Genomic DNA, 27,700 nt, shown 5'->3' with positions numbered 1-27,700 from the left:
GAGTGCTGTGTACAGTTTTGGACCACTTAATGTAGAAAGGATGTGCTGAAACTGGACAGGGTTCAAAGGAGGTTCATGAAAATTATTCTGGGATTAAACAACTTGTCATCTGAAGAGCATTTGATGGCTCTGGGCTGGTATTCAATGGAATTCAGAAGAATGAGCAGCAGCCTCATTGAAACCTATCGAATGGTGAAAGGCCTCGATAGAGTGGATGTGGAGAGGGTGTTTCCGATGGTGGGAGAGTCTAAGACCAGAAGACACCGCCTCAGATTAGAGGGTTGTCCTTTTAGAACGGGTATGTGGAAAAATTTATTTAGCCAGAGATGGTAAATCTGTGAAATTCATTGCCACAGACAGCTGTGGAGACCAAGACTTCATGTATGTTTAAGGCAGTAGTTGATGGATTCTTGATTGGTCAGGGTATGAAGTGATGTGGGCAGAAGGCAGGAGATTAGGGCTGGGAAGAAAAATGAATCAGCCATGATTAAATGGAGGAGAAGACTCGATGAGCCAAAAGGGCTAATTCTGCTTCTATACCTTACGGTCTTATGACCTACCTGTGCTAAGCTCTCAACACCTCCAAGCTGAATGAAAATTTTCTGAAAGGAAAATATCAGTAAATGAAGACTCATACAGTCATACAAGGAGATATGAAGTTTAGTCATGTCTAGTTTAATAAATATACTGTGACATTAATAGCTCACATTAAAAATTGCTACAAGGCGACTGAAGGCAAGTAACCATAACCTGATGCATCTGACCTTCCCACATGAATCGAATGGTCAATTTAAAAACCTTATTAAAAGAAATGTTTGCACTTTAAATGGAAAGAGAACAAACAGCTCACATACAAGTGCAGTAGGTAATAAGGAAGGTTCGTGTAATCAAAATTTTAATTTTTAAGTGGTCAAAGTATAAAATATTATGCAATTATACAATGCATTAGGAAACCACATCAAGATCACTGTGACTAGCATTGGTTTTCAAATTTAAGCCTGGATATTATTTTACTGGAAATGGTTCAGAGGAGGTTTCCAGGTATGGAGGGAGTGTCCTACAAGAAAAAAATGTGTTGGTTCTTGACTCATTGGAAATAGATGAATGAGAGGCATTATTCTTGAAATGTCATCTTACCATTTTAGGGATCCAGGGAAAGTTAGGTTGAAAACTGGCTTGGAAGTAGAGGGTTTGAACTATCAAAGAGTTGAAACCCTTCATTAGGACCTGATGAAGGATCTTAGCCTGAAATGACAACTGTTTATTCCCCACCACAGATGCTGCCTGACATGTTATGTTCCTTCAGTATTTTGTGTGTTTTGCTCTGGATTTCCAGCCTCTACAGAATCCCTTGTGATAATGAGTTGTCCCCAGTTATATTGATTTATAAAGGAATCTGTCATCATTCCCTTCCATTAATTTATCAGAAACAAAATTAGGCAGGTTCCCTTTCATTCAATTTTGTATATTCCAAAATAGTGAAAATAAATCAAATAAAAGTAATCAGAACAAAAGTTCACCAAAAAACAAGCAGAGAGACCTCAAAGTAGCACCATGTCACTACCCAGTCAAATTGCATATAATATACAGAACTGTGCAAAAGTCTTAGGCACATATACATTATATGCTAGCTAGGATGCCTAAAACTTTTGCATGGTACTGTAGTAATGATAAACCTGATTATGATCTGGGTCTCTATCATGGACTGAGAGTAAGAAGGGGGCAGGGAGAGGGTGATTATGGTTGTGAAAAGGCGAAGGGAGAGAGGAGGAAAAAGGAAGCACCACAGAGAGACCTTCTGTAATGATCAATAAACCAATTGTTTGGAATCAAATAACCTTGTCTGGTGTGTCAGGGCCAGGTCTGTCTGCACCCGTGCCACTGCCAGCACACCCCCCCCGCCCCTGACACTCCTTCTCGGCTACCTGCCCCGCATCCCTCTCGTGGTGCTCCACCCTCACCATTCCCAACATCCTTTGCTCCCACCAGATTTACAAAATCTCTCTCTGCTTTGATAAATACAGTTCTGTATAATGGCAACAAGTCAGTAAAAATATTCATTATTTAAATAAATCATCAATCACATTCATTAAAAGGCAACAGTGAATGGTGTATTTACAAACCTGATAAAACGGATCCCTCATTATTAACCGCAGGCAAATTAACACGCGGAGAAAATGAGCAGGAGGGACTCGGTCTACCCATTCTCTGTTAGGAAAAGATACCATAGCTAGTTACAAATACAACTGTGGATCGTACAGTAAGATACCATACCAGCAATTGCATAGAAATTCATACATCTGAGTACATCTATCCATATATTGTTAATATAATTATCTCCAATCAATTAGGATGATCAGTATTGCTTCTAGTTTGTATACCTGGAACAAACCCAGTAACTAGATGATAGGGAATATTAGAGATGCTTGAACAAGCAGAAGCTATAAAGCTAAATGTTAATTATCATGGGGAAGTGAGAAGGAGGAGATTCCTAGCCATCAAAAGACCAATCACTCCATATACCTTTGCCAGGTAACGAGCAAGTTCCATTTTCACAGAGGAATGTTAATTATGTCCATAAGTCATAAAATACAAAAAAAATCACTTGATATGCCATGCATACCTCCACAGTATGTAATAAAGGCCATCAAAAGCACGTAAGACTGATACGGAACAACCAATCAACGTATGCACTTTGGACGTTGGAATCTAATAATGGGTTCGTTTGTATGTAGGGGTGTCCATTTGTTGGGTGTTTGTAGACCGGGAACAACCTACATGCAGTGTAGGTGTCCCTTTCAGAAAATGGAGGCCTACAGAAGTGTTTCGCTCCATCTGATTAGTTAATCATTCTTTGATACTTATTATTAGATCATTCATTAATATTTAAGTGAGGGGAAATTATGAAACTTCTCCTCATAGGTTAACCGGTATCATTTTACACTGAAATCATTACTTTTTCATTATGATCCTGTTATGTGAAGGGTTCTCCTTTGTTCTATTCCCCTTCAGCATCCCATAACATCTACCACACTGTAGTGAAAAGTCTACTGATACCTTGGGAGCTGCTCAGATTCACTCTTGTCCTCTTTCTAATCAGTAATGAAAATTCTTATACAAAATAAGATTCATATGAATGTAAGCTAGCCACCAATATAAGAGAGGATACAGAGAGTTACATATAAACAATAAAAGAGTGACAAGAATGGATATCAGACTGTTGGAAAGTGACGCTGGAGAGGTAGTAATGGGGGGACAAAGAAATGGTGGATGAACTTAGTAAGTGTTTTGCATCTGTCTTCACTGAGGAAGACACTAGCAGAACGCCAGAAATGTGAGAGTGTCAGAGCGCAGAAGTGAGTGCTGCTGCCATCACTAAGGATAAGATGCTTGGGAAGTTGAAAGGTAAGAAGGTAGATCAGTCGCCTGGACCAGATGGTAGCTGAAGAGATTGTGGAGGCATTAGTAATGATCTTTAAAGAATCACTAGATTCTGGAAAAGTTCTGGAGGACTGCAAAATTGTAAATGTCACTCCACTCTTAAAAGGAGGGAGTCAAAAGTAAGGAAATTATAGGCCAGTTAGCCTGACTTCAGTGGTTGGAAAGATGTTGCAGTCTATTATTAGGAATGAGGTTTTGGGACACTTGGAGGTACATGGCATAATAGGCAAAAGTCAGCATGTTTCCTTCAGGGGAAACCATGCCTGACAAATTTATCAGAACTCTTTGAGGAAATAACAGGCAGGATAGACCAAAGAGTCAGTGGATGTTGTTTATTTGTATTTTCTGAGGGCCTTTGACAAGGTGTTGCTCAAGAGGCTGCTTAACAAGATATGATATTACAGGAAAGATAGCAGCAAGGAAAACTCCCTAATGAACATTCCTAAACTCAGCTGCAAAGGGAGGGTGGTTCGGTATGGGGCTAACATTCCCATTCCGTAAAAATCCAGCACTACAAAAATACCAACAGAAGCTCTAAAGACCTCTTACCCGGGAAAGGAAGGATACACCTAAAAGATGGGTTCCATCTTGAGAGAATATGACAGACTGGCCTAGGACAGAGGACTCTGGTGAGCTGTTATCGATGGCCTATGCCCCAGTAGGTGTGATGGAATTAAACCAAGTAAGTCAAGTAGCATGGATAGAAGATTGGCTGACTGGCATGAGACAAATGGTGAGAATAAAGGGAGCCTTTTCTGGTTGGCTATCTGTGGCTAGTCATGTTCTGCAGGGGTCGGTATTGTGACTTCTTTTCATGTTATATGTCAATGATTTGGTTGAAGGAATTAATGGTTTTGTGGCCATTTTTGCAGATGATGTGAAGTTAGGTGGAGGGGCAAGTAGTGTTAAGGACGCAGGGTATCTGCAGAAGGACTTAGACAGATTGGGAGAATGGGCAAAGAAATGGCAGATGGAATGTAGTGTCGGAAAGTGTATGGTCGTGCACTTTAGTAGAATGAATAAAGGCATGAACTATTTTCTAAATGGGGAGAAAGTTCATAAATCAGAGGAGCCCTCATGCATGATTCCCTAAAGGTTAACTTGCAGGTAGAGTTGGTGGTGAGGAAGGCAAATACAATGCTAGCATTCATTTTGAGAGGACTAGAATATAAAAGCAAGGATGTATATTGCTGTGGCTTTATAGAATTTCTTCTTAGCACTATCTGACTACTGCTTGAATAGTAGAGGAATGTAGGGCATCAATTTGATATATATTGCAATTCCTACCTTTTTGAGTTTGAACATATCTTGCTTTTTTGCAATGCGATATTGAAACTCAAAAAAATGGTATTATTTTCTGCTTTTCTCCACGTAGTAAAATGGCTAATTAAACAAAACACAAAACCAACACTTTGGACTCAAAACAATGTGCAATTGCCAATAAAAAAAAACAAAGCTAGTGGCAATTAGATTCATAATAGTGGATGCAGAACACAGAAAGCAAGTGCATTAGTTCACAAAGTCACTAATTGTTTTGCTTCTTGGTTTAGAAATGGAAATTAATTAAATGCATTTTCTTGGCCTTTTCTCCTTGGAGCGACGGAGGATGTGAGGTAACCTGATAGAGGAATATAAGATGATGAAAGGCATTGATCATGTGGATAGTCAGAGGCTTTTTCCCAGGGCTGAAATGGCTAGCACAAGAGGGCACAGTTTTAAGGTACTTGGAAGTAGGTACAGAGGAGCTGTCAGGGCTAATTTTTTTTACGCAGAGAGTGGTGAGTGCGTGGAATGGAGGTGGATACAATATGGTCTTTTAAGAGACTCCTGGATAGGTACATGGAGCTTAGAAAAATAGAGGGTTATGGGTAACCATAGGTAATTTCTAAAGTTAAGTACATGTTCGGCACAGCATGTGGGCCAAAGGGCCTATATTGTGCTGTAGGTTTTCTATGTTTCTATGCATTTTATAACGTATGTGTTGTTGAAGGTTTGTTGAAAATAGCATCACAGAGTTCAATATGCCACAGGATCCATTCATACCTGTATGTTAGTCTCTGCTTCACCAGTGCAGTGAAAATTTCCAGAAACAGCTTGTGGTGGGGGTGACAACTGAAATTTCTTTCATTCTTATAGCTGACACTATGAAGAAATAGGGGAAAAAAGAAAATTTTGTATTGACATGTTGTGATATGCAACTTATAAATTTCCAATATAATCTCATATTAAAGTCTGACTGTACATACATACAACCAGATGAAACACCATTCCTCTGGACCACAGTGCATCCACAATACACATATCACATAGAGCATATAAAACAAAATATTACCATAAATAAGTTAATAAAATAGAATTAATATTAATCATATATAACTAATATTATTGCAGCTATGGAGGCCAGTTCATTGGATGTATTTAAGTCAGAGATTGATAGATTCTTGATTGGACATGGCATCAAAGGTTACGGGAAGAAGGTCAGGAACTGGGGTTGAGGAGGAGGAAAAAAAAGATCAGCCGTGATTGAATGGCAGAGCAGACCTGATGGGCCAAATGGCCTAATTCTGCTCCTATGTCTTATGGCCTTATGGTCTGATATTGATTAATATTAATAACATATATAGCTTATAAGTTTGCAATTTTTAAAAATTTGGTATCACAACTTTTAAAGCATGTTATCAAGGAAAAGTAACATGGAAATTATCTCTTTGTCAATGATATCAACTGCTTCAGAAGAGTAGTTGTAACGTTCTATCTTCTGTTTCATTGTGGTAAATATGCAGCCGTAAAATATACTTTGTACCAACAAACTTCAAGAGTATAAATAACATCCTGGGAGCACCATCACTGGCATACTGTCCATTCTCAAATTCACCTTTGCTTGCTCATTCTAAGAAAGTTGTTGTAAACTCAGCCAGCTCCATCACGGGCACTGGTCTCTTCAACATCGAGTACACCTTCAAATGGTGATACCTCAAGAAGGCAACATCAGTCATCTAGGACTGCCACCACCCAGGATATGCCTTTTTCTCGTTGCTAACATCAAGGAAGAGGTACAGAAGCCTGAAGACACACACTTAATGTTTCAGGAACATCTTCTTCCCCTCACCGTCAGATTTCTGAACAGACAATGAACCCATGAACACTATGTCACTATATTTTGCTCCCTTTTTGCACCACTTACTATTTTGCATTCTTTATATATATTTCTTACTGCAATTTATAGTTTTAAAAAATATTATGCATTGCAATGTATTGCTACTGCAAAACAACAAATTTCTTGACTTATGCAAGTGATACTAAATCTGATTCTGATATTTGAATAAATATTTTCTACTTAGAAAATAACATGGCGCCAAATAGAATTAACCAAATGGCACATCGAACTTCAACCTTTCCTGCACCAACTATAAAGTTATGTTCTAAATTCACCATTTTCATTTTACTCCATCTTTGTCTTCCCATATTTGGCACTTTATCGAACCAGCCAGCAGCCAAGCAACCCAGCAGAATTCATCATGTGGACCAGTGAGGGTTCATGCTGACACAATCTCTCTCCACTTTGCCAGGTGACATTTACTTCACATCTTCCCAAGAAGATACTAATCCCTAAAGGAAATTAAAAGTGTTTCCTGCCACTTTGTTATACTGCAACAAACCTTTCACCGTCTTTCTTTAAAATACATAGACATTTTAAATTAAGTATATGATACCCAAATAAGGTTTTGATCACTTCAGTAGTCTAAAAGAGATTCTGAGCTGTGTTGTTCTACATACAGACCCATTTAGCTTTAACGCGCATCTTCAATGCTGCAGCCTGTGTCTGTTAAAATTACCTTTGTGATTTTCTTCATTTTAAAAGTACAATACAAAATATAACTCAGTCTCAAAATACCTCCAGTGACATAAAATAATTAATCTAAAACCTATAACTATATTAAACATAGGATTAAATTATTTACCCCTAGAACATAAAACGCTATAGCACAGTACAGGCCCTTTGGCCCACAATATTGTGCTGACCCTTTAACCTACTCTAAAATCAATCTAATCATTCTCTCATACACAGCCCTCCATTTTACTGTTATCTATGTGCCTATATGTGAGTCTCTTAAATGTATCTAGGAATAATGGTGCATAGTTCCCTGAAGGTGGAATCTCATGTGGATAGGGTGGTGAAGAAAACTTTTGGTATGTTGGCCTTTATAAATCAGAGCATTGAGTATAGGAGTTGGGATGTAATGTTAAAATTGTACAAGGTATTGGTAAGGCCGAATTTGGAGTATTGTGTACAGTTCTGGTCACCGAATTATAGGAAAGATGTCAACAAAATAGAGAGAGTACAGAGAAGATTTACTAGAATGTTACCTGGGTTTCAGCACCTAACTTACAGGGAAAGGTTGAACAAGTTAGGTCTTTATTCTTTGGAGTGTAGAAGGTTGAGGGGGCACTTGATAGAGGTATTTAAAATTATGAGGGGGATAGATAGAGTTGACGTAGATAGGCTTTTTCCATTGAGAGTAGGGGAGATTCAAACAAGAGGACATGAGTTGAGAGTTGGGGGCAAAAGTTTAAGGGTAATATGAGGGGGAATTTCTTTACTCAGAGAGTGGTAGCTGTGTGGAACGAGCTTCCAGTAGAAGTGGTAGAGGCAGGTTCGGTATTGTCATTTAAAGTAAAATTGGATAGGTATATGGACAGGAAAGGAATGGAGGGTTATGGGCTGAGTGCGGGCCAGTGGGATTAGGTGAGAGTAAGCGTTCAGCATGGACTAGAAGGGCCGAGATGGCCTGTTTCCGTGCTGTAATTGTTATATGGTTATATGGTTATCTAATGTGTATGCACCACCTCCACCCCTAGCAGTGCGTTCTACACACCCACAACTTTCTGTGTAAAAAACTTACCTCTGACATCAATCCTATACTTTCCTCCAACCATTATAAGATAATGCCCCCTCGTATCAGCCATTTCTGCCCTTGGGAAAAGTCTCTGGCTGTCCACTCTTCTTATGCTTATTATCACCTTGGACACCCCTTTCAAGTCACCTCTTATTTTCCTTCACTCTAAAGAGAAAAGCTTTAGCTCACTCAACCATCCTTATGAAGCAATATTAACAGACAATAACAAAAGGCTTTAGGATTTGGGGCAGATACAGGAAGTGCGTTAAAGATTAGGTACAAATCGAGAAGTAGATTGTGGAGGGGGCAGCAGAAAGCATCTGTTATAAATTGAGAGATAGGAAAGGAAGACAGTCAGAAATAGTGAAACAGTAATGATACAACCAACAATATAAACCAGATCACGCAGGGAAATGCAGCAGCTGCACATGAAATCCCCAGCATTTATCCCCAGTAAGCACAGTAAGTTTTAGCCCAGTGTCTTGTGGAAAAGTTATGTGGAAGGACAATTAATAACAGGAAACGGGGAGAAACAAGAACAACAAACAGAAAAGTAAACAAAAAGTAGATGAATATGAAAGACAGATAACTAAATTGTGGTCAAGTTGAAACTCAGGATCATACAATAGACAAAAATATACAAGAACAACTGTGCAGCTGAATTGGTTGCACAGTCTAAACATCTTAAACTATATTAGGTTTTTCTCCTGTCAACTAAGCATCATGTTTTTAATGATTAATTGTGAGATGACAGATATTTCATAGAAGAGGAAATAGAACATTTTTTCAATCAAATACAACAAATGGTGTGTATGAATACAGAACTAAGAAATCCAATTCATAACACCAAAAAAAGTATGAGTGGAGGTCAGAAATACCAGAAGTAATTGATTATACCAGAATTACCATGAAAGAAATATAAAATTATTATGAGCATTATGCATAGATTCATATTGAAGCTCATTATAAATATGGTTTAAAGTTATATTAAAGAACTAGATATTAACAGTTTTATGCTAAAGGCATTCTGATCATTTCCTTCTTGAGATGAATCCAGGTCTCTTTCACTACACTTACTGATAATCTGTTCCTGCACTTTCAAGTTCCCATATATTCTGTTTCCTTTCAAAATTCTTAATTTACACATTTTATTTAAATTCCCCATATATTACAGAAAAATTTTCCTGGATCAAATTTATTGAATCCTTCTTAATTAAGGACTTTAATCATAATGTTCCCTCAAAATCCTCCCCTTTTTCTCCAAAATCTCCTCCCAGCTCTGGCTACTGAAATGAAAATGCTCAGTCTTGATTCTAAAAGCTTTTTTAAATAATTATACTGAATTTCAATATTGAATAAGATTCTGCTGTGTCTGGAGGAATATGAGAGGTCATCGACTTAATATGGTCACCTAGTGATTGGGGATTTATTTTTCAAATAGATGGTTAGGTGTATTGCTTTTCAAAAAGATCTCTGTTGAAAATATAAAATATTTATTTCAGATAAATTCCTTGAGGGAAACCATATAATTTTTGAGGAACATAACACCAATTGTTAAACATTTAAAACACATAAAGAACAAGAAGGCTGAAGTGTTCTAATGGAATGCGTTTTATATTGCTATTATCAACATTCAAAACAGAAACAATGGTCTAATTCCACACTTCTGTGATGCAAGCACATGTGGCATGCCATGGTGGCACTGGAAGAATGGCAACACTTGTGGGCTGCCCCCAGCACACCTCTGTACTGCTTTGGTCATTGATGTAAACTACAAATTACACTGTACATCTCAATGTTTTGATGGACATATGGCAAATAAAGCTAATCTTTAATCTTTAAACCATAAAGATTCTGTTGTAAATGGAACAGATTTTATACATTCTATGATCAATCATAAAGGTAGAGCTTCCTGTCTGTTCAGATATTAGTTTCATGACAGAACATACCACTTAGGTTAAGATAGCAACATAATTCACCTAAAAGCTTCAAGTTCCACAGCCTCAGTTGACTGTTGCTGCTGCTCCCCACATCGGCTTCCACCATTTTGCTTTCCCTGGATGGAATGTTGCTGTGACTTTGTTGTAATTCCACAGCCTTTGTCAAAACTTAGAGCTGGCAACTAAAACAACAATCATAAGCAAAAAAAATTAATCATGCAAGTTCATTTTATACCAGTTACCAGATACTTTAAACTATAATCATATAATTTTTAAACTTTAAAAAAACACATAAGATATACACTTTATTAGGTACTCCTGAACACCTGCTCATTAATGCAAATATCTAATCAGCCAACCATGTGGCAGCAACTCAGTGCATAAAAGCATGCAGACATGGTCAAGAGGTTCATGTGTTGTCCAGACCAAACATCTGAATGGGGAAGAAATGTGATCTAAGTGATCTTGACTGTGATTGTTGGAGCCATGTAGGGTGGTTTGAGTATCCCAGAAACTGCTGGTCTCCTAGGATTTTCACACATAACAGTCTCACAGTTTATAGAGAATAGTGTGTAAAACAAACATCCATTAAGCAGCAGTTCTGTGGATGAAAACACCTTGTTAATAAGAGAGGTCAGCAGAGAATAGCAAGACTCATTCAAGCTGACAGGAAGGTGAAAGTAACTCAAATGACCACGTGTAACAACAGTGGTGTGCAGAAGAACATCCCTGAATACACAAAATGTTGAACATGAAGTAGAGTGGTTACAGCAGTATCTTGTACCTAATAAAGAGACCACTGAATGTATATTGACAACTTAAAAACAGTTCATTCTGTTTAAAAAAAGAATTTCATTTACACAATATTTTCATATACTGAGAACAACAATGAAGTATAATTTGAACTGTGTTCACTGTTATAATCCAGGAGCCAAATTATACTGTTAGTTCCCATTAAATGACTAATAATGACTGGATAATTTTCTTGTGTGATGTCGGTGGAAAGATGAACATTAGCAAAAGTACAGGGAGTCTCTAACCAATCATCTTTGGAACAGCTTAATGGAATCATTCAAAGATTAGACAGGTCATGTCTCAGCATCTCAGCTAAACGAAGGCATGCCCTGACTACTCCCGACTCCCCACTCCTCTTCCCATACCACTCAGCCAACCACAGCAGAAGGGCACTTTCTCAGATTTCTCCTTGGTAACAGCCTCGAATTGTGCATTCTAGAGTACGGAGTGAAGCTCACTTGGGTATTAGGGTGCTATGAGCTGAGCTTTGTCTTACATGCTTATACAATGTTTTGCAGGGATAGAATTTTATAAATAATATCAATGTACATACAAAATATAGAACAAAGATAAAATGTCAAGACTGGTCATAATCCACTCTCCTCTCCTATCAGATTCCTTCTTCTTCAGCTCTTCTGCCTATCACCTCCTAGCTTCTCACTTTATCCTACCCTATCCCACCCACCTAGCTTCCCCCTCACCTGGTCTCAACTATCACCTACACAATACATTCCACAGATGCTAGAAACCTAGAGCAACACACACAAAATGCTGGAGGAGCTCAGCAAGTCAGACAGCCTCTATGGAGAGGAATAAATAGTCGATGTTTCAGGCCAAATCCCTTCATCAGGACTGGAAAGGAAGGGGAAAGAAGTGGGGGGAGGGGAAGGAGTACAAATTAGAAGGTGGTAAGTGAAGCGAAATGGGTGCAGGAAGAGGAGGATGAAGTAGAAGAAGTGTAAAATTAGGGAAAGGGAAGGAGGAGGGGCACCAGGGGGAGGTGATAGGCAGGTGAGGAGAAGAGGTAAGAGAAGGGCTACAGTGGGGAATTGTCAGTCTATAGCTAACTCTACTGCCACAACGAGGCTACTCTCACATTCGAGGAGCAACACCTCACATTCCACTGGATAGCCTCAAACCTGTTGGAATGAACATCGATTTGTCCAACTTCCTGTAAAATTTCCCCTCCCCTTTCCCTCTTCCCTCTTCTTCATTTCCCCACTCTGCCCCCCACCTTACTACTTGTCTTCACCTCACCTGCCTACCACCTCTCTCTGGTGCCCATCCTTCCCTTTGTCCCATGGTCCACTCTCCTCTCCTATCAGATTCCTTCTTCTGCAACCTTTTACATTTTCCATCAATCATCTCCCAGCTTCTTACTTCATCCTCCCCCCCACCTCCAGCTTCACCTATCACCTTCCAGTTTGTACTCTTCTACTCCCTCCACCTTTTTAACCTAGCTTCTTCACCCTTCCTTTCCAGTCCTGATGAAGGTTCTCTGAAATGTTGACTGTTTATTCCTCTCCATAAATGCTACCCAACCTGCTAAGTTCATTCAACATTTTGTGTGTGTGACTCTGATTTCCAACATCTGCAGAAGCTCATGTGTTCGTTTTACAGAGTGATATTTTTGAAGTAACCATTGTGAACTTAAATGATGTAAAACAAATATAAAGTTATGTTTTGTTGCATGAGATCTGAGTTTTAATGATGCACTGAGGCATAATTGCTGCTGCTGAAATCTAGAAACAAACTATTATTTTGACTGTTATTTTCTCAGCTAAGTATTTCAAGGTTTAATGGAATGTTAAATATTTCCATATTTTAAAATATTTTATGTATTTAATTTAATTTCATGAAAGTTCTTTTTATTGTTTAACAGTAAAATGTTTCAATAAGATTAAACATTTGTCTTCAACATGGATGGGAGGGGTATGAAGGACTATGGTCAATGAGACTAAGCAGAATAACAGTTCATCACAGACTAGATGGGCTGAAAGGCCTGTTTCTGTGCAGTAACTCTCTATGACTCTATGAACAAAAGTGCCTACTCAGTGAGATTGGAGTTCAGAATTCTTCTGGAATTGATGCATTCTGAGACTGACATTAGCAAAATGTTCATAGAACTCACTAGAAATCTACAAACAGTTTCCTCTCAATTTTCAACACTGTCATTTGGTAGTCAAATCCGTTGTATGAACTACTTAAGAATAGAACAGTACAGCACAGGAACAGGTCCTTTGACTCAGTTGTGTTGAATTAATTAAACTAGTAATTAAAAGCCTAACTAAACTAATCCCTCCATGTCCTGCTCATTCAAGTGCCTCCATGTTATCTGCCTCCACCACTGTTGTCAGCACATTCCAGGCATCCACCATTCTCTGAGGAAAAAAACACTTGCCCCACATATCTCCTTTGAACTAACCCCCTCTCACATGAAATGCATGCCCTCTAGTACTAGACATTCATCACTGGAAAAAGGACCTCAGCCTCTCATAATCTTATAAGCCTCTATCAGGTCTCCCCTTAGCCCCCTGCCACTTCAGAGAAACCGATACAAGTTTATCCACCTTTCCTTATAGACATGCCCTCTAATCCGGGCAGCATTCTGGTGAACCTCTTCCTCACCCTTTCCAAAGTGTCCACATTGTTCCTGTAATGGAGCAGCCACAATTAAATGGAATGCTCCAGAAGATCCAGCCTTACTAGTTTTATAAAGCTGCAACATAACTTCCAAGCTCTTCAGCTCAATGTCTTGACCAGTACGAGCAAGCATACCATTGACCTTCTTTACCACCTGATCAATTATTTACATACTATATTATCAATGATTATGCTTGAGCTAAAGATTGGTATCCATACACAGATTTAATTCATTTCTGTAAAAGTGTTGCTGATTTAAGTAAAATAAATGATCCGTATTAAAGTAATGAAGAAATACACTGAGATATTCCCTGCTGATATTTGTTAAGCACAATTTCTAGGTTCAAACAGATAGGAAATAACTGAAATGCAGCAATTGCCAATAATGTATTTTAAGCAGAAAATAAAAGGTTCTTTATTACTAATGACCACTTTTACTCTTAGTAAATTAGATTCCATTTGAGATAATATAAATGCCATAGATGAAATAAGTTTCCATTTGAAATAATATTATCATTTGAGATTTATTACATTGTTGTTACATTTGAGCTTAGTTTCCATTGGAAATAACATAAATCACATAGATTAATACTTTTCCCTTTCTGAAGTTGCTTCTTAATGACCAGTGAACATACCTGCTGCTTGCTTGCTGGTACATTCAAGAGATTAAGCAGTCGTTTGAGATCTGTATATTCTCTAAAACAGAAATATTTTAACATACAATGACTGAATTAGTTAAGCAATAGTAAACCATTTCTTCCTATGACTGGCTTTAAAGCTTTCATATGTATTAACATGGAACATAGAACATTACAGCACAGATACAGGTCCTTCAGCCCACAATGTTGTGCTGACTTTCTAATCTACTGTAAGATCAATCTAACCCTTCAATCCTACATAGTCCTCCATTTTACTATCAACCATGTGGTTATATAAGAAATTCTTGTTTGTGCACAATGTATCTACCTCCATCACCACCCCTGGCAGGGTGCTCCATATCCCCAGCACACTGTGTAAAAAAAGTACCTGTGACACCCCTCACCATCCTGCTATACTTTTCTCCAAGAACATTAAAATTATGCACATGTACTAGCCATTTCCACACTGGAAAAAAGTCTCTGGGTAACCACTCTATCATATATAACCATATATAACAATCACAGCACGGAAACAGGCCATTCCGGCCCTCCTAGTCCGTGCCAAACTCCTAATTTCACCTAGTCCCACCTACCCGCACTCAGCCCATAACCCTCCACTCCTTTCCTGTCCATATACCTATCCAATTTTACCTTAAATGACACAACTGAACTGGCCTCTACTACTTCTACAGGAAGCTCATTCCACACAGCTATCACTCTCTGAGTAAAGAAATACCCCCTCATGTTTCCCTTAAACTTTTGCCCCCTAACTCTCAAATCATGTCCTCTCATTTGAATCTCCCCTACTCTCAATGGAAACAGCCTATTCACGTCAACTCTATCTATCCCTCTCAAAATGTTAAATACCTCGATCAAATCCCCCCTCAACCTTCTACGCTCCAATGAATAGAGACCTAACTTGTTCAACCTTTCTCTATAACTTAAGTGCTGAAACCCAGGTAACATCCTAGTAAATCGTCTCTGTACTCTCTCTAATTTATTGATATCTTTCCTATAATTCGGTGACCAGAACTGTACACAATATTCCAAATTTGGCCTTACCAATGCCTTGTACAATTTTAACATTACATCCCAACTTCTGTACTCAATGCTCTGATTTATAAAGGCCAGCGTTCCAAAAGCCTTCTTCACCACCCTATCTACATGAGACTCCACCTTCAGGGAACTATGCACTGTTATTCCTATATCTCTCTGTTCCACTGCATTCCTCAATGCCCTACCATTTACCCTGTATGTTCTATTTGGATTATTCCTGCCAAAATGTAGAACCTCACACTTCTCAGCATTAAACTCCATCTGCCAACGTTCAGCCCATTCTTCTAACCGGCATAAATCTCCCTGCAAGCTTTGAAAACCCACCTCATTATCCACAACACCTCCTACCTTAGTATCATCGGCATACTTACTAATCCAATTTACCACCCCATCATCCAGATCATTTATGTATATTACAAACAACATTGGGCCCAAAACAGATCCCTGAGGCACCCCGCTAGTCACCGGCCTCCATCGCGATAAACAATTATCCACCACTACTCTCTGGCATCTCCCATCTAGCCACTGTTGAATCCATTTTATTACTCCAGCATTAATACCTAACAACTGAACCTTCTTAACTAACCTTCCATGTGGAACTTTGTCAAAGGCCTTGCTGAAGTCCATATAGACTACATCCACTGCCTTACCTTCGTCAACATTCCTCGTAACTTCGTCAACATTCCTCGTAACTTCTCAACATTCCTTGTATCTATGGCCCTTATCATCTTGCACTCCTCTATCAATTTACCTCTCATCCTTCTTCGCTCCAAAGAGAAAAGCCCCAGCTCACTCAACCTATCCTTGTGGTTCTATTTGCTTTTCTGCTCTATTACAAATGAAACGTAGAACTATACTGGTATTACACAGCACATTTTTGGACCTCAAACTGGCCAAAGCTACTTACAGCCAAAAATGTCCTTTTGGAAAAAATGTAATGCAGGAAGATATATATATATATTTGAATTTTATTCTTTCAGTGATTACTTCAGTTCCATCAAAATTATACATCTGTATAAACATTTCTTCCACTTACAGCTGCCAACCAACAGCATTCACCATTTCTACTGCTGGCAGCAGCCAGGAAATTGCACCGGCTTGTATTTTACTCCAATTTAATGTACTTCACAGAGTAACTGAAGATGGGAAGATGCCATATACTGTTGATAGGATACTTAACCAATCATAGTGAAGAGTCCTCATTGAGCCTACAATAGGAAGTGTTTTCAGTCACTTGGATTAGGTTTAAATAAGGAGTAAAGATTGGGAAGCATGGGTGGGATTAAGGGAGATAAAAGGGGCAAAGAAAACCTTTTATTATTTTAAGTCTCAATATAAATTGTCTTCTGAAAGAAGACATACAGAGAAAACTCAACATGGTTTTTTCTCCAGAGGTTAATTAGCAGTTGAATATCAATGACCATATTTTTAAAATTGTACTTGCTCCAGAATGCATAAATCCTACACTTTCTACTCTCCAATATAGTGGGCAAGTACAGCTAATTCACATCTATTGGAAAAATCTCCTTAAGGTTATTATAAGCTGGGAGGTAGTAATGGGAATAAAATACTATGAGCTATTAAATGCTCCCAATGCCATGCATCTCAAATAGCTTTTGACAACCAGCTCCAGCTCCTGGCCTTGATGTGTGGCTTAGCTACTAAGCCCCATGGAACCATTTCTACTGACAGGAGAAGGGGCAAAGGTGGATTACTAGCACCTTAAGACCAGTAGTTTTGGGCAGATTGGGGTCATCAGCCATGTTTGACAGCACATCTAGGAGAAGGAAAACTCTGATATCAAACTTCCACTGCCTCGCAGCTATACTTACTCATGGGGAAGGCGTTGGGAGTAAACCCCCAAGGAAAAATGTGCAGTTGGATTCCATAAGGTCTCTACAGCTCCTCTGGATTCATCAGCGACATGGAGAGGGAGAGCCTGCTCCATAGGCAACAGCTTGCTTTCCATATCATACTGCCCTGGCTTCTGTACTGGATTGCATATCACATAGACAGCTAGGATGCCATACCCATGTCTGAGAGTAATATCTCTGACAACAGCAGAAAGCTATTTGATTACTAATTTAATTAGTTCAGCACAATATTGTGGGCCGAAGGGACTACGTGTATATAAACACATGTAGCATTCAGAATAAGGAGCACAAACTCGTGGCGCAATTAGAGATAGAGCAGTATGACGTTTGGGCATCACTGAGTCGTGGAGGCACAGAAGGTCACAGTTGGGAGTTTAATATCAAAGGATATACTTTGTATTGAAAGGACACCCAGGAAGGTAGGCGGTGGTGTGGCTCTATTGGTGAGGAATGAAATTACATCTTTAGAAAGAGGTCAGAGAATGTCAGATCTGTGTGGGTGGAGTTAAAAAACTGCAGAAGTGAAAAAACCATTATGGGAATCATATATAGGTCTCCAAACAGTAACTAAGATGGGGGCTGAGATCGCAAAGGGGGCTGGAAAAGACATATAATAAGGATAATGTCATAATTGTATGGGGACTTCAATATGCCAGGAGATTGGGAAAATCAGGTTGATGTCAGATCGCAAGAAAGGGAATTTGTTGAATGCCTATGAGATGTTTCTTTGGAGCAGCTTGTGCTCAAGCCTACTGGGGAAAGGCTATCATAGATTGGGTGTTGTGTAATAACCCAGATCTTATTAGTCAGCTCAACATAAAAGAACTCTTAGGAGGCAGTGATCATTATATGATTGAATTCATACTGCAGTTTGAGAGGGAGAAACATAAGTCAGATGTATCAGTGTTGCAATGGAATAAAGTGAATTATAGAAGCATGAGAGAGGAGCTTGCCCAGGTGGATTGGAGAGAATACTGGTGGGGATGATGGCAGAACAGAGGTGGATGAAGTTTCTGAGAATAGTTCATAGGGAGCAAAATAGATACATCCCACAGAAGAATTTGTTCTCAAACAGTAGGGCTAGGCAACAGTGGCTGACAAGGGAAGTTAAGGACTGCATAAAAGCCAAGGAAAGGGCATATAAGGTAGCAAAAGTGAGTGGGAAGTTGGATGATTGGGAGGCTTTTAAAATCCAACAAAAGGCAACTAAAAAAGCTATAAGTAAAGGAAAAGATTAAATATGAGGGCAAACTAACCAATAATATAAAGCAGGATACTAAAAGTCTTTTCAGTTAAGTAGCTTAAATATCTTGTGACCAAATAACCTACTAAGATGGAGGCATGTTTGATTGCAGCAGCATCTACGTGGTCAAACAAAGGTGTTACTGTCCTTCTTAAAAGTATATTTTAAGATTGCTAAACCCTGCCGTACATTAAGAACTTAATGTACTGCAGGTTTACCTCATCAATGAGTTGCTCATTGGTGAAGAAACTGAAGGAGCTGGAATTGGTGCAGATCATGCTGCTGCCTGCATCAAAGAGGCATTGGAGGAGTCGGTGCATGAAGCAGGTGTGCAATCTAACAGCCAGTGATCAGCTTAGTCACTTTTCTTGTGATCAAAAAATCCTATTGAACATTGTTAATGTGGAACACTGCAAGACCAATTTACTGATTTATTGGCAGACAGTGGGGAAGCTGCATGGCCTCAGTTGTCGCGAGGATGAGGCCTCAAGACGTGGTACCACCTGTGTACAGCCACCCAGGAGAGAGGCATCAGAGTCTGTGCACTTCACCAGAGGTGGTGTGGTGTGGCCTCCGTATTGGAGTCAGTACTGCCCCTGGTGTTCGCTCAGCAGAAGACATGCTGTATTGTGTTCCACTGCAGATTTCTGCAACATTCACAGACTCAGGGTCTTAGACTATAGTTTTTTGTGTGACTGTATTTTACTGATATCTTATGTGTGCTATATGTGCCTTCTGCTGTGTGTGACTGTTGGTACAGTTGGCCCTCCTTATCCGCGAATTCAACCAACCGCGAATTGCGAAAACCTGGAAGTGCTCTTCCAGCACTTGTTGTTCAAGCATGTACAGACTTTTTTTCTTGTCATTATTCCCTAAACAATGCAGTATAACAACTATTTTACATAGCATTTGCATTGTATTAGGTATTATAAGTAATCTAGAGATGATTTAAAGTATACAGGAGGATGTTTGTGGGTTATCGTGGATCGGGATCGAAAAAAATCGGAAGTTCTCTTCCTAAGTCGGAACAGGTACATCCGGTATTATTTAGCGTCAGTTAGTCAAACGTTTGCATTCGTATATAGTATATATTTTACCTTTCTATGCATATAAAACACTTAAGAACGCATGTTTCAGCGCTGGGCTCGGGAAGTTCCCGAGTTCGATCTAGTGATAGATCGCTATTGAGTGTGCTCTCCACCATGCCGGGTTGATGTGGAGGATCAAAAACCCAAAACCCCCAAACCCAATAACTAAATCACTGTCTTGCTTAGTAATAATTGTAGCTTTCATCGGGGCACAGCCTTTCTCACTTTATCCTTTAAAATTGTTCCGATCGTTGACCAACATAGCCTAATGTTTTTCTAATGACCGATGGCGTTTCACCTGTTTTTGATCGCTTTATTATTTCCACTTTACTTTCTATCGTTATCGTGATTATTTTCGTGAACAGAAACACTGCAGATTCAGATCTCTACCACTGGGTCCTAATGTCCACTGCACTGAGACAGGTTAAATAAGGTCTTAAGTTCCGCTGGGTCCTAAGATCCACAGCATTGAGACAGAGTTGAATAAGGGACTTGAACATCTGCGAATTTTGGTATCTGCAAGGGGTCCCGGAACCAATCCCTCACGGATAAGGAGGGCCGACTGTACTGTGCTTTGCACCTTGGTTCTGGAGGAATACTGTTTTGTTTGGCTGCATTCATGTGTGGTTGAATGACAATAAACTTGAAAGTAAACTAGGGAAGACAAAATCCCTTTAAGAAACTATTGCTTTTCCCAGAGAGGAAATTGCGACTTCTTTCTAAATGAATGAGCAGCAATTATTGCAATAATATTGCTCATATGGGTTGATTTAGTAAGCTCCAACCTAATGAAGGTCAAAAAGCCCATGGATCTGATGAAAGGGCATTGATCTGAGATATTAATCCCAATAGTAAATGTCTCTTGACTTAGTTAGAGCTACCTGAATTTTCCATTTCCAGACGTAGATAGACTGTTGTGTAGACTTTACATTCCAACATCTTCCATTGACTCACTTTTTTGCATTTGCAGCAGATAAACCCGTTTCAAGTGTATTAATTAAAAAGAAATATTTTAGATAGACTGAAAGACCTAGATAGAGTGGATATTTCCTATAGTGGAGGAGTTTACAGCCCGAGGGCACTGCCTCAGAATTGAGGAACATCAATTTAGAACAGAGATGAGGTGGAATTTCTCTAGCAGTGAATTTGTGGAATTCATTGCCATAGACAGTTGTGGAAGCAAGTCATTGGGTATATTTAAAGTGGAAGTTGATGGGTTTTTGATCAGTAAGACTGCCAAAGACTGCAGGAGAACACAGTTGAGAGGGATGATAAATCTGCCATGGTGGAGCATACTCAATTGGCTGAATGGGCTAATACTCCTCCCGCGCTTCATGGTCTTACTAAATATTCACACACACTGCAGCCAGGGTGCCTAAGACTTTTGCACAACTGTATTTGTCAACATGGAGCAGAGAGCTAGTTTGTATATCTGGCGGGAGCAAAGGATGTCGAGAATCACAACGATGGAGTGCCGCAAGAGGGGCGTGGGACAGGAGGCAGAGAAGGTGTGCCAGGGACAGGGGTGCCATAGGTGCAGACACACCCAGCCCTGAGACAACAGGCAAGGCATTTTATTCCAAACAATTGGTTTGTTGATCATTACAGAATGTATCTCTAGTGCTTCGCACTCCCTCCCCTTCCCCTTCCTCTTTTCCCAACCATGATTCCCCTCTCTCTTCCCCTTTCCCTGCCCCCTTCCCACTCAGTCCACAATAGATACCCATATTAGAATCAGGTTTATCATGACTCAAATATGCCATGAAATTTGTCTTTTTTTAGGCAGAAATACCGTGAAATACATAAAACTAATACAGTACTGTGCAAAAGTCTTAGGTATCCTAGATATATATATCTATATATACACACACCTAATAATACTATTGCATAGTACTGTATTGGTAATGTCAGTAACAAAATAACATACTTGTCTGCAGTTCTTTGGAGCTTTGTGTCTGATGGTTTTACTGCAACTTTAATCTTTTTGTCTTGCTCAAGCATTGTAGCACTTCACTTAGTCAATGTTAAAAACACCATTCCTGTAGGAACAAAAGAGGTTTAAAGTCTTAAAATATACAGTAAATACATTTTAACAACATCTCTGGCTTATATTTTCAGAAGTTTGAGTTCCAGATACAAAGTCAATGTTACAATTTTAAAGGCACAGAGAAACTGGGATGTGTTTGGGTGGGGTGGGTTTCCGCAGAAGGAAATGACTATGTTGAAAACGATATTTTAAAAGGATGCATCATTGCTCGGCTCTATTATTAGAAAAATGGACTGTCAAAGCAAGAAGTTACTACACCTTTTTATAAAGCAATCCTGGATTATTTCCTTAGCTGCATTATTGTGTGTCAGTCTGCACATCACCCTTAGAAAGCAGGCAAAAGTTAATTACTACTATCTATCAAAGAGGGACTTCAGGGTAAGAGAAACTGTAGTCATTCTAGAAGTTCAGAAAGTCTGGTACAATTAACAAAAGTATAAATAGTAACTAAAGAGGTTTGCAGTGATCAACAAAAAGTTTTAAAGTTATGACCTAGAATGTACTGTAAGCAAATTCAATACAGCATCAAAAATTTATGCTGTATAGATAAAAATTTGGAGTTTAAAAAAAAGAATGAGGAAGAAAATGCAGTGGTCTAAGGTAAACAGCTCCATAAAAAAAGACCAGCATAAGCATTCAGGACCTTCCTGTACACCGTTGTTCAAAGTTCTATGATCAGGTCATAGAAAGAAGTTCCTTTACGTCAACATGAAAAAAAAATCAAGCCAATCCTTTGATATCTGGTAATGACATTGTTTCAGTACTGCACACTTCAGATGTTAAACAAATTGCTTGGTATCAGCCAACTTCTACAATCCCAATGCATGCTGGGCAAAACTGTCTCCTTTGAATTGAGTGGTATGTGACACTTGGATACAGACTTGTTCACTGACTTCCATCATATTCATCCCCTGTGCCAGTGCTGCTCATGTTTTATGGAGCTATTCACTTTCAACGTCTGCAATTTTTCTCATTCTAATTCTTAGTATCTGTTTGGTTTACTGCATATCTTCCAACACCCCACCCCCACACAACAGCTCCCAAAGTTGCCTCAAACCACTTCCCCCTGTTTATTTTTACTGCTTCCAACCTACAGATCTGCTGCTTTTTTGAGCAGACTTATATTCTTCCCCTTGGGATCCATGACAGTATCAGCTTCCATCATAACTATGGTTAGATGGATAAACACAAGAGAATCTGCAGATGCTGGAAATCCACAGCTACGCACACACTAAATGGTAGAGGAACTGCTGAGTTCCTTTAGGATTTTGCTGATGGTTAGACTGATTTTATGTTTTTACCTCAAATGGGAACATATTATTGCAGTGAAATGAAACGCAAATGACCTGGACACCATCAGGACAGTCCATATTTTGCACAACCCGTGCCCTAGTCCTAGACCACTCCACCACACAGAACAACCAAGACAGCAACTGCTCACCCTTTCCATTGCTGATCCCTCAGTGAGGATTGGTGCATGGGAAGGTATGCCTCATGAATTTAATCTTTTTGTTTGAAGAAGTAACTAAGGGAATTAACAAGAGCAAGGCTATTGATATTGGTTATATGGGCTTCAGCAATGTCCTGCAAGGTTGGCTAGTTTGTAAGGTTAGATCACATAGATTTCAAGGTGAGCCAACCAACTTGACTTAGTGGAAGCTAGTAGTGAAAGCTAGTAGTGAGGGGTGATATTTGGACTAAAGTCTTGTGACTTGTGTTGTGGCCTGGGATCTAAGCTGTTGCATTACATTTGGATGAGAATGTCTTCCTAATTTTATTATTTTATTTTATTAGCATACATCACGGAATAGGCCCTTCTGGCCCTTCAACCCATGCCACTGAGCAATTCCCCTGATTTTAATCCTAGCCTAATCAGGGCACAATTTACAATGACCAATTAACATTTCAACCGGTACATCTTTGGACTGTGGGTGGAAACTGGGGCACCCAGAGGAAACCCATGTGGTCATGGGGAGAACGTGCAAACTCATTACAGGCGTCGACAGGAATTGAACTCGGGTTGTAAAACATTATGCCAGCCACTACACTACCATGCAAATTTGCAGACTTAACTAAAATTGGTGAGAATGGTGAACAGTGAAGAAGATAGTCTATGGTAACAACAGGAACTTAGTTCAAATAATGGCAAAGGGATGCATTTTAGGAAGATAAACCATACCAGGCCATAGACAGTGAATTACAGGGTCCTGGGTAGCACTGTGGAAGAGAGAACACTGGTAGCCAAGGTGGTGAAGGAAGCATATGGCACACTTCCATTCATTGAATAGATATTGTCATGTTACAGTTATATAAGATACTGGTAAGAATACACCTGGAATACTCTGTGTAGTTCCATTCATCATACCATTGGAAAAATGTGATTAGGTTAGAGAGAGTGCAGGGAAGATAAACAGGGATGTTCCCAAGATCAGAATCAGGTTTAACATACTGGCGTATGTTGTGAAATTTGTTGTTATGTGGCAAGCAGTACAATGCAATACGTAACAGTAAAAACTGTAAATTACAATTTTGTATATATTCCTAAAATGTTGAGTGTATGTATGTCTTCAGGCTACCGCACCTCCTCCTTGTTGGTAGCAATGAGAAAAGGGCATGTCCTGGGTGATGGGGGTTCTTGAAGGATGTCACCATTTTGAGACAACACCTTCTGAAGATGTCCTCAATGCTTAGTGATGTAACCACTCTCCTCAAACTCCTAATGAAATATAACTGCTGCCATGTCTTCTTTGTAATTGCATCAATATGTTGGGCCCAAGAAAGATCCTTAGAGATGATGAAACCAAAGAATTGGAAACTGCTCACCCTTTTCATTGCTGATCCCTCAGTGAGGATTGGTGTGCCAACTCCCCCCTTGACTTCCTCTTCTAAAAGTCAATTCTTTGACCTTACTGATGTTGAGTACAAGGTTATTGTTGTGACACCACTCAACCAGCCGATCTATCAGGCCCAGGTTTTGGTGCATTTTGATTAGAACTGAGGGCATGATTGTGTTGAATGCTGAGCTCTGGTCAATAAACAGCAGCCTGACATAGGTATGGACAGAGAAGACAGGAGGGTTTGGTTATATGGAGAGACAGATAAGATGGAATGAAAGAGGCTAAAAAGTTGCCTTTATAGATGTTTACAAAATTATGAGGGACAAAGATAGGAGGAATCTTCCCCCCCCCCCACCTATGGTAGGAGAGTCTAGAACCAGAGGGCATATGATTACAGTGAAAAGGAATACATTTAAAGGGGCTTGAAGGGCAGTTATTTTCCACACAGAGGATGGTAAGTATATGGAACAAGCCGCCCAAAGAAGTGGCAGAGGCAGGTATGTTCATAATGAATGCCTACACCCTTTTCTTGTTAATGTTATCATGGAGGAGGTACAGTAGCCTCAAGACCCACACTAATCGTTTTAAGAACAACTTCTATCTCGTTATCAGATTTCTAAATGGTCTATGAACCCTCATTATTCCTCTTTTGCGCGTTAACGATGCAATTACATCTCGGGGATTCCGGAATTTGGAGTTGAATTCTGGCGCCGTCTCTAAGAAGTTAGTTCGTTCTCCCCTTGAACTGTGTAGGTTTCCTCCGGATGCTCCAGTCTCCCCACACAGTCTAAAGACGCGCTGGTTAGTACGTTAACTGCTCATTGTAAATTATCCTGTGATTAGGCTTTCGTTAAATAGATGGTTTGCTAGGTGGAACAGCTCATTGGGCCGGAAGGGAATGTTCCGCGCTGTATCTTTAAATAAATAAATGACAGTGATTATAAAGGTGATTCTGGTGTCAATGACGGGACATCATAGTGGCCACAAGGAGGGTGCCCATTATGATCAATGTGGTTTGGGATTGTTAATGGAAAGATTAACAACCTCTGCCAGAAAACAGTGTACATGTACATACACATTATATTTTTAAATTCATACTGAATGGTGGTGCAGGCTCGAAGGGCCGAATGGCCTACTCCTGCACCTATTTTCTATGTTTCTATGCGTAGTGGTGGGAGGCCCTAACTTTGCAGCACCATCTTTCCCCACCTCTCGTCGATGGAGAACAGCTACCCGCTTTGCCGCCCCCACCATCATTCTAATTCAACGGCTCCCTCCACTCTCCTCCATGGACCGCAGCTCGGAGCGCCATTTCCCGAGTCGCCCTCCCGGAACTTTGTATCGAATCTCCCCCTTCTTCCCCCAGGCCCTTCCCAAACGGGGCCCCGCGTCCCCCTCCTCCTCACCTCCTCCCGGGGAGATCCGCGTCCCCCTCCTCCTCCTCACCTCCTCCCGGGGAGATCCACGTCCCCCTCCTTTCCTCCGCCCTCCCTGCCGATTCCGTTTACTCTTCACCCGGGTCCTTGGACACCGGGGGCCCTGCTTTCTCCACCAATCACAGTCACCAATGCTGCAGCCGGGAGCTACCTCATGCAATCAGCGTCGAAGATGCGGTGACATGACAAACTCCCCGTGCGAGCGCCGACGCTATGGCGGTTGCCATGGGAACGGCTTTGCACCGGCGGGAGGATCCAGAGAGAGGGGCCAGGGAACGAGAGGGTTCCGATACAGGAGACAGAAGTTAGGGACAGTCTAGACAGATACCGGAGAGGGGGATCAGGGAAGGTTAGTTACATTGAGGGGAGGGTACCCAGGTACTGGAGAGAGGGGGCGGGGACGAGAGGGTCCCAGTACCGGACACCGGGGTTAGGGATAGTCCGGACAGATACCGGAGATAGGGGTCAGGGAAGGATAGTTACATGGTACCGGAGACAGGGGGCGGGGCTGAAGGGGTCCTGGCACCGGAGTGGGGAGGGGCGCTGGGGACAAGAAGAGCCTTGGGCGGAGTCGGGCATTGCCGTGGAAAACGGTTTTCCTCTCTCATCACCGAGCGCCTGGGGCAGATCAGTTAGTAAATTGGTTTATTATTGTCACCTGTACCGAGATACAGTGAAAAGTTTGTCTTGAGTACTGTTCATACAGATCATTCATTACTCAAATAATTGGAGGTAGAACAAGGTAAAACAGTGACAATGCAGAATAAAGCGTAACAGTTACAGAGGAAGTCCAGCGCATGTAGACAAGGTGGGCGATCACGAGGTAGCCGATAGCGAGAGAAGGGAAATTAATGTCCAGGTCAGCGAACTTTCTTCAATAACAGAGTTGATTACAATAACAGTTTGATTTTTAAATTTAATCCGAGTTACATCTGGGATACAGACCTGTCCACAACCAGCCCACGCCCACCAAGCTCGTCTCAGTTTCCTGCGTTCAGCTCATATCCCTCTAAACCCCTCCCCTCCCCTCCATGTACCTGCCTCAACCACTCCCTCTGAATGAAGTGCATTATAATCTGTACGTTCCGGAGAGTGTGGGAGTAGTAGTACAGTTTGTTGGGTACCTGAACCTGGGGATGTATCGGGTAACGAAGGGGCAGATGTTACAGCAAAGCAGGCACTTACATAATTTTCCATATTATAGTTAATATGGAAAAGTACGAAGGCAAATCTTATTAGGTTAGTTGGGATTGGGAAACTGTAGGATAGGAGTGGGACGGGGAGGTGGTATCACAGTTTGTTTCCATCAGTCCGGGGAGATGTGTAGTTGTTGAGGCTGGCATTTGGACGTACGAGTTTGCACTCCACTTTGGCACTTGCCGGTAAGCGTGGCAATGGGTGCTGTGATTTTTGTAAGGTCCCAGAGACTGTGTAACATGTGATCATGGTGTGCCACGGATATCCGTTGGAAAGTGGAAAGCTGTTTAGGCAATTATTGGGTAGTGCTGGGGTGCCTGGTTTGCAGGATATTCTGGCACCAGAGGCAGGGTCAGTTAAGTAGTGGACTTTTTAACTAAAACAGGTTTGGGAGTTCGGATCTGATCTCCCTTTATATTCCGTTACAGTAGGTGGCGGTAATGCACATTCCAGATACGTGTGAGCCTCCATTAGCACAAAAGAGGAAGAACCACCACTTCCTCCGGCAGTTCATCCTACGTACTTACCACTCACCCTCAGACCCTTTTTAGATCTTTCCTTCCGACC

General features: G+C 40.4%; 1 protein-coding gene across 3 annotated transcripts in view; it reads right to left on the bottom strand.

Annotated features, from left to right (window-relative positions):
* Positions 1-26,050, bottom strand: part of nek10 (NIMA-related kinase 10) — a 103,424-nt gene extending 77,374 nt beyond the window's left edge. Inside the window, exons 1-7 of one of the 3 annotated variants that reach the window (XM_073024523.1) lie at positions 25,947-26,050; positions 21,544-21,655; positions 14,353-14,413; positions 10,319-10,461; positions 5,485-5,583; positions 2,124-2,208; positions 561-602 (exon numbers count right to left, since the gene is read on the bottom strand). In XM_073024523.1, coding sequence (XP_072880624.1) covers positions 561-602; positions 2,124-2,208; positions 5,485-5,583; positions 10,319-10,461; positions 14,353-14,413; positions 21,544-21,617 — 504 coding nt within the window. In that variant the 5' untranslated portion in view covers positions 21,618-21,655; positions 25,947-26,050. Of the gene's footprint in view, positions 1-560; positions 603-2,123; positions 2,209-5,484; positions 5,584-10,318; positions 10,462-14,352; positions 14,414-21,543; positions 21,656-25,906 lie in introns of those variants that run through there. The other 2 variants (XM_073024524.1, XM_073024526.1) reach the window with 2 other exon arrangements.
* Positions 26,051-27,700: the final 1,650 nt, after the last annotated feature.

This window comes from Hemitrygon akajei, chromosome 20 (genome assembly GCF_048418815.1).
Source record: "Hemitrygon akajei chromosome 20, sHemAka1.3, whole genome shotgun sequence".
Taxonomy (NCBI): Eukaryota; Metazoa; Chordata; class Chondrichthyes; order Myliobatiformes; family Dasyatidae; genus Hemitrygon; species Hemitrygon akajei.
The sequence above is the reverse complement of the archived record's forward strand: the minus strand, read 5'-3'. Positions and strand labels throughout refer to the sequence as shown.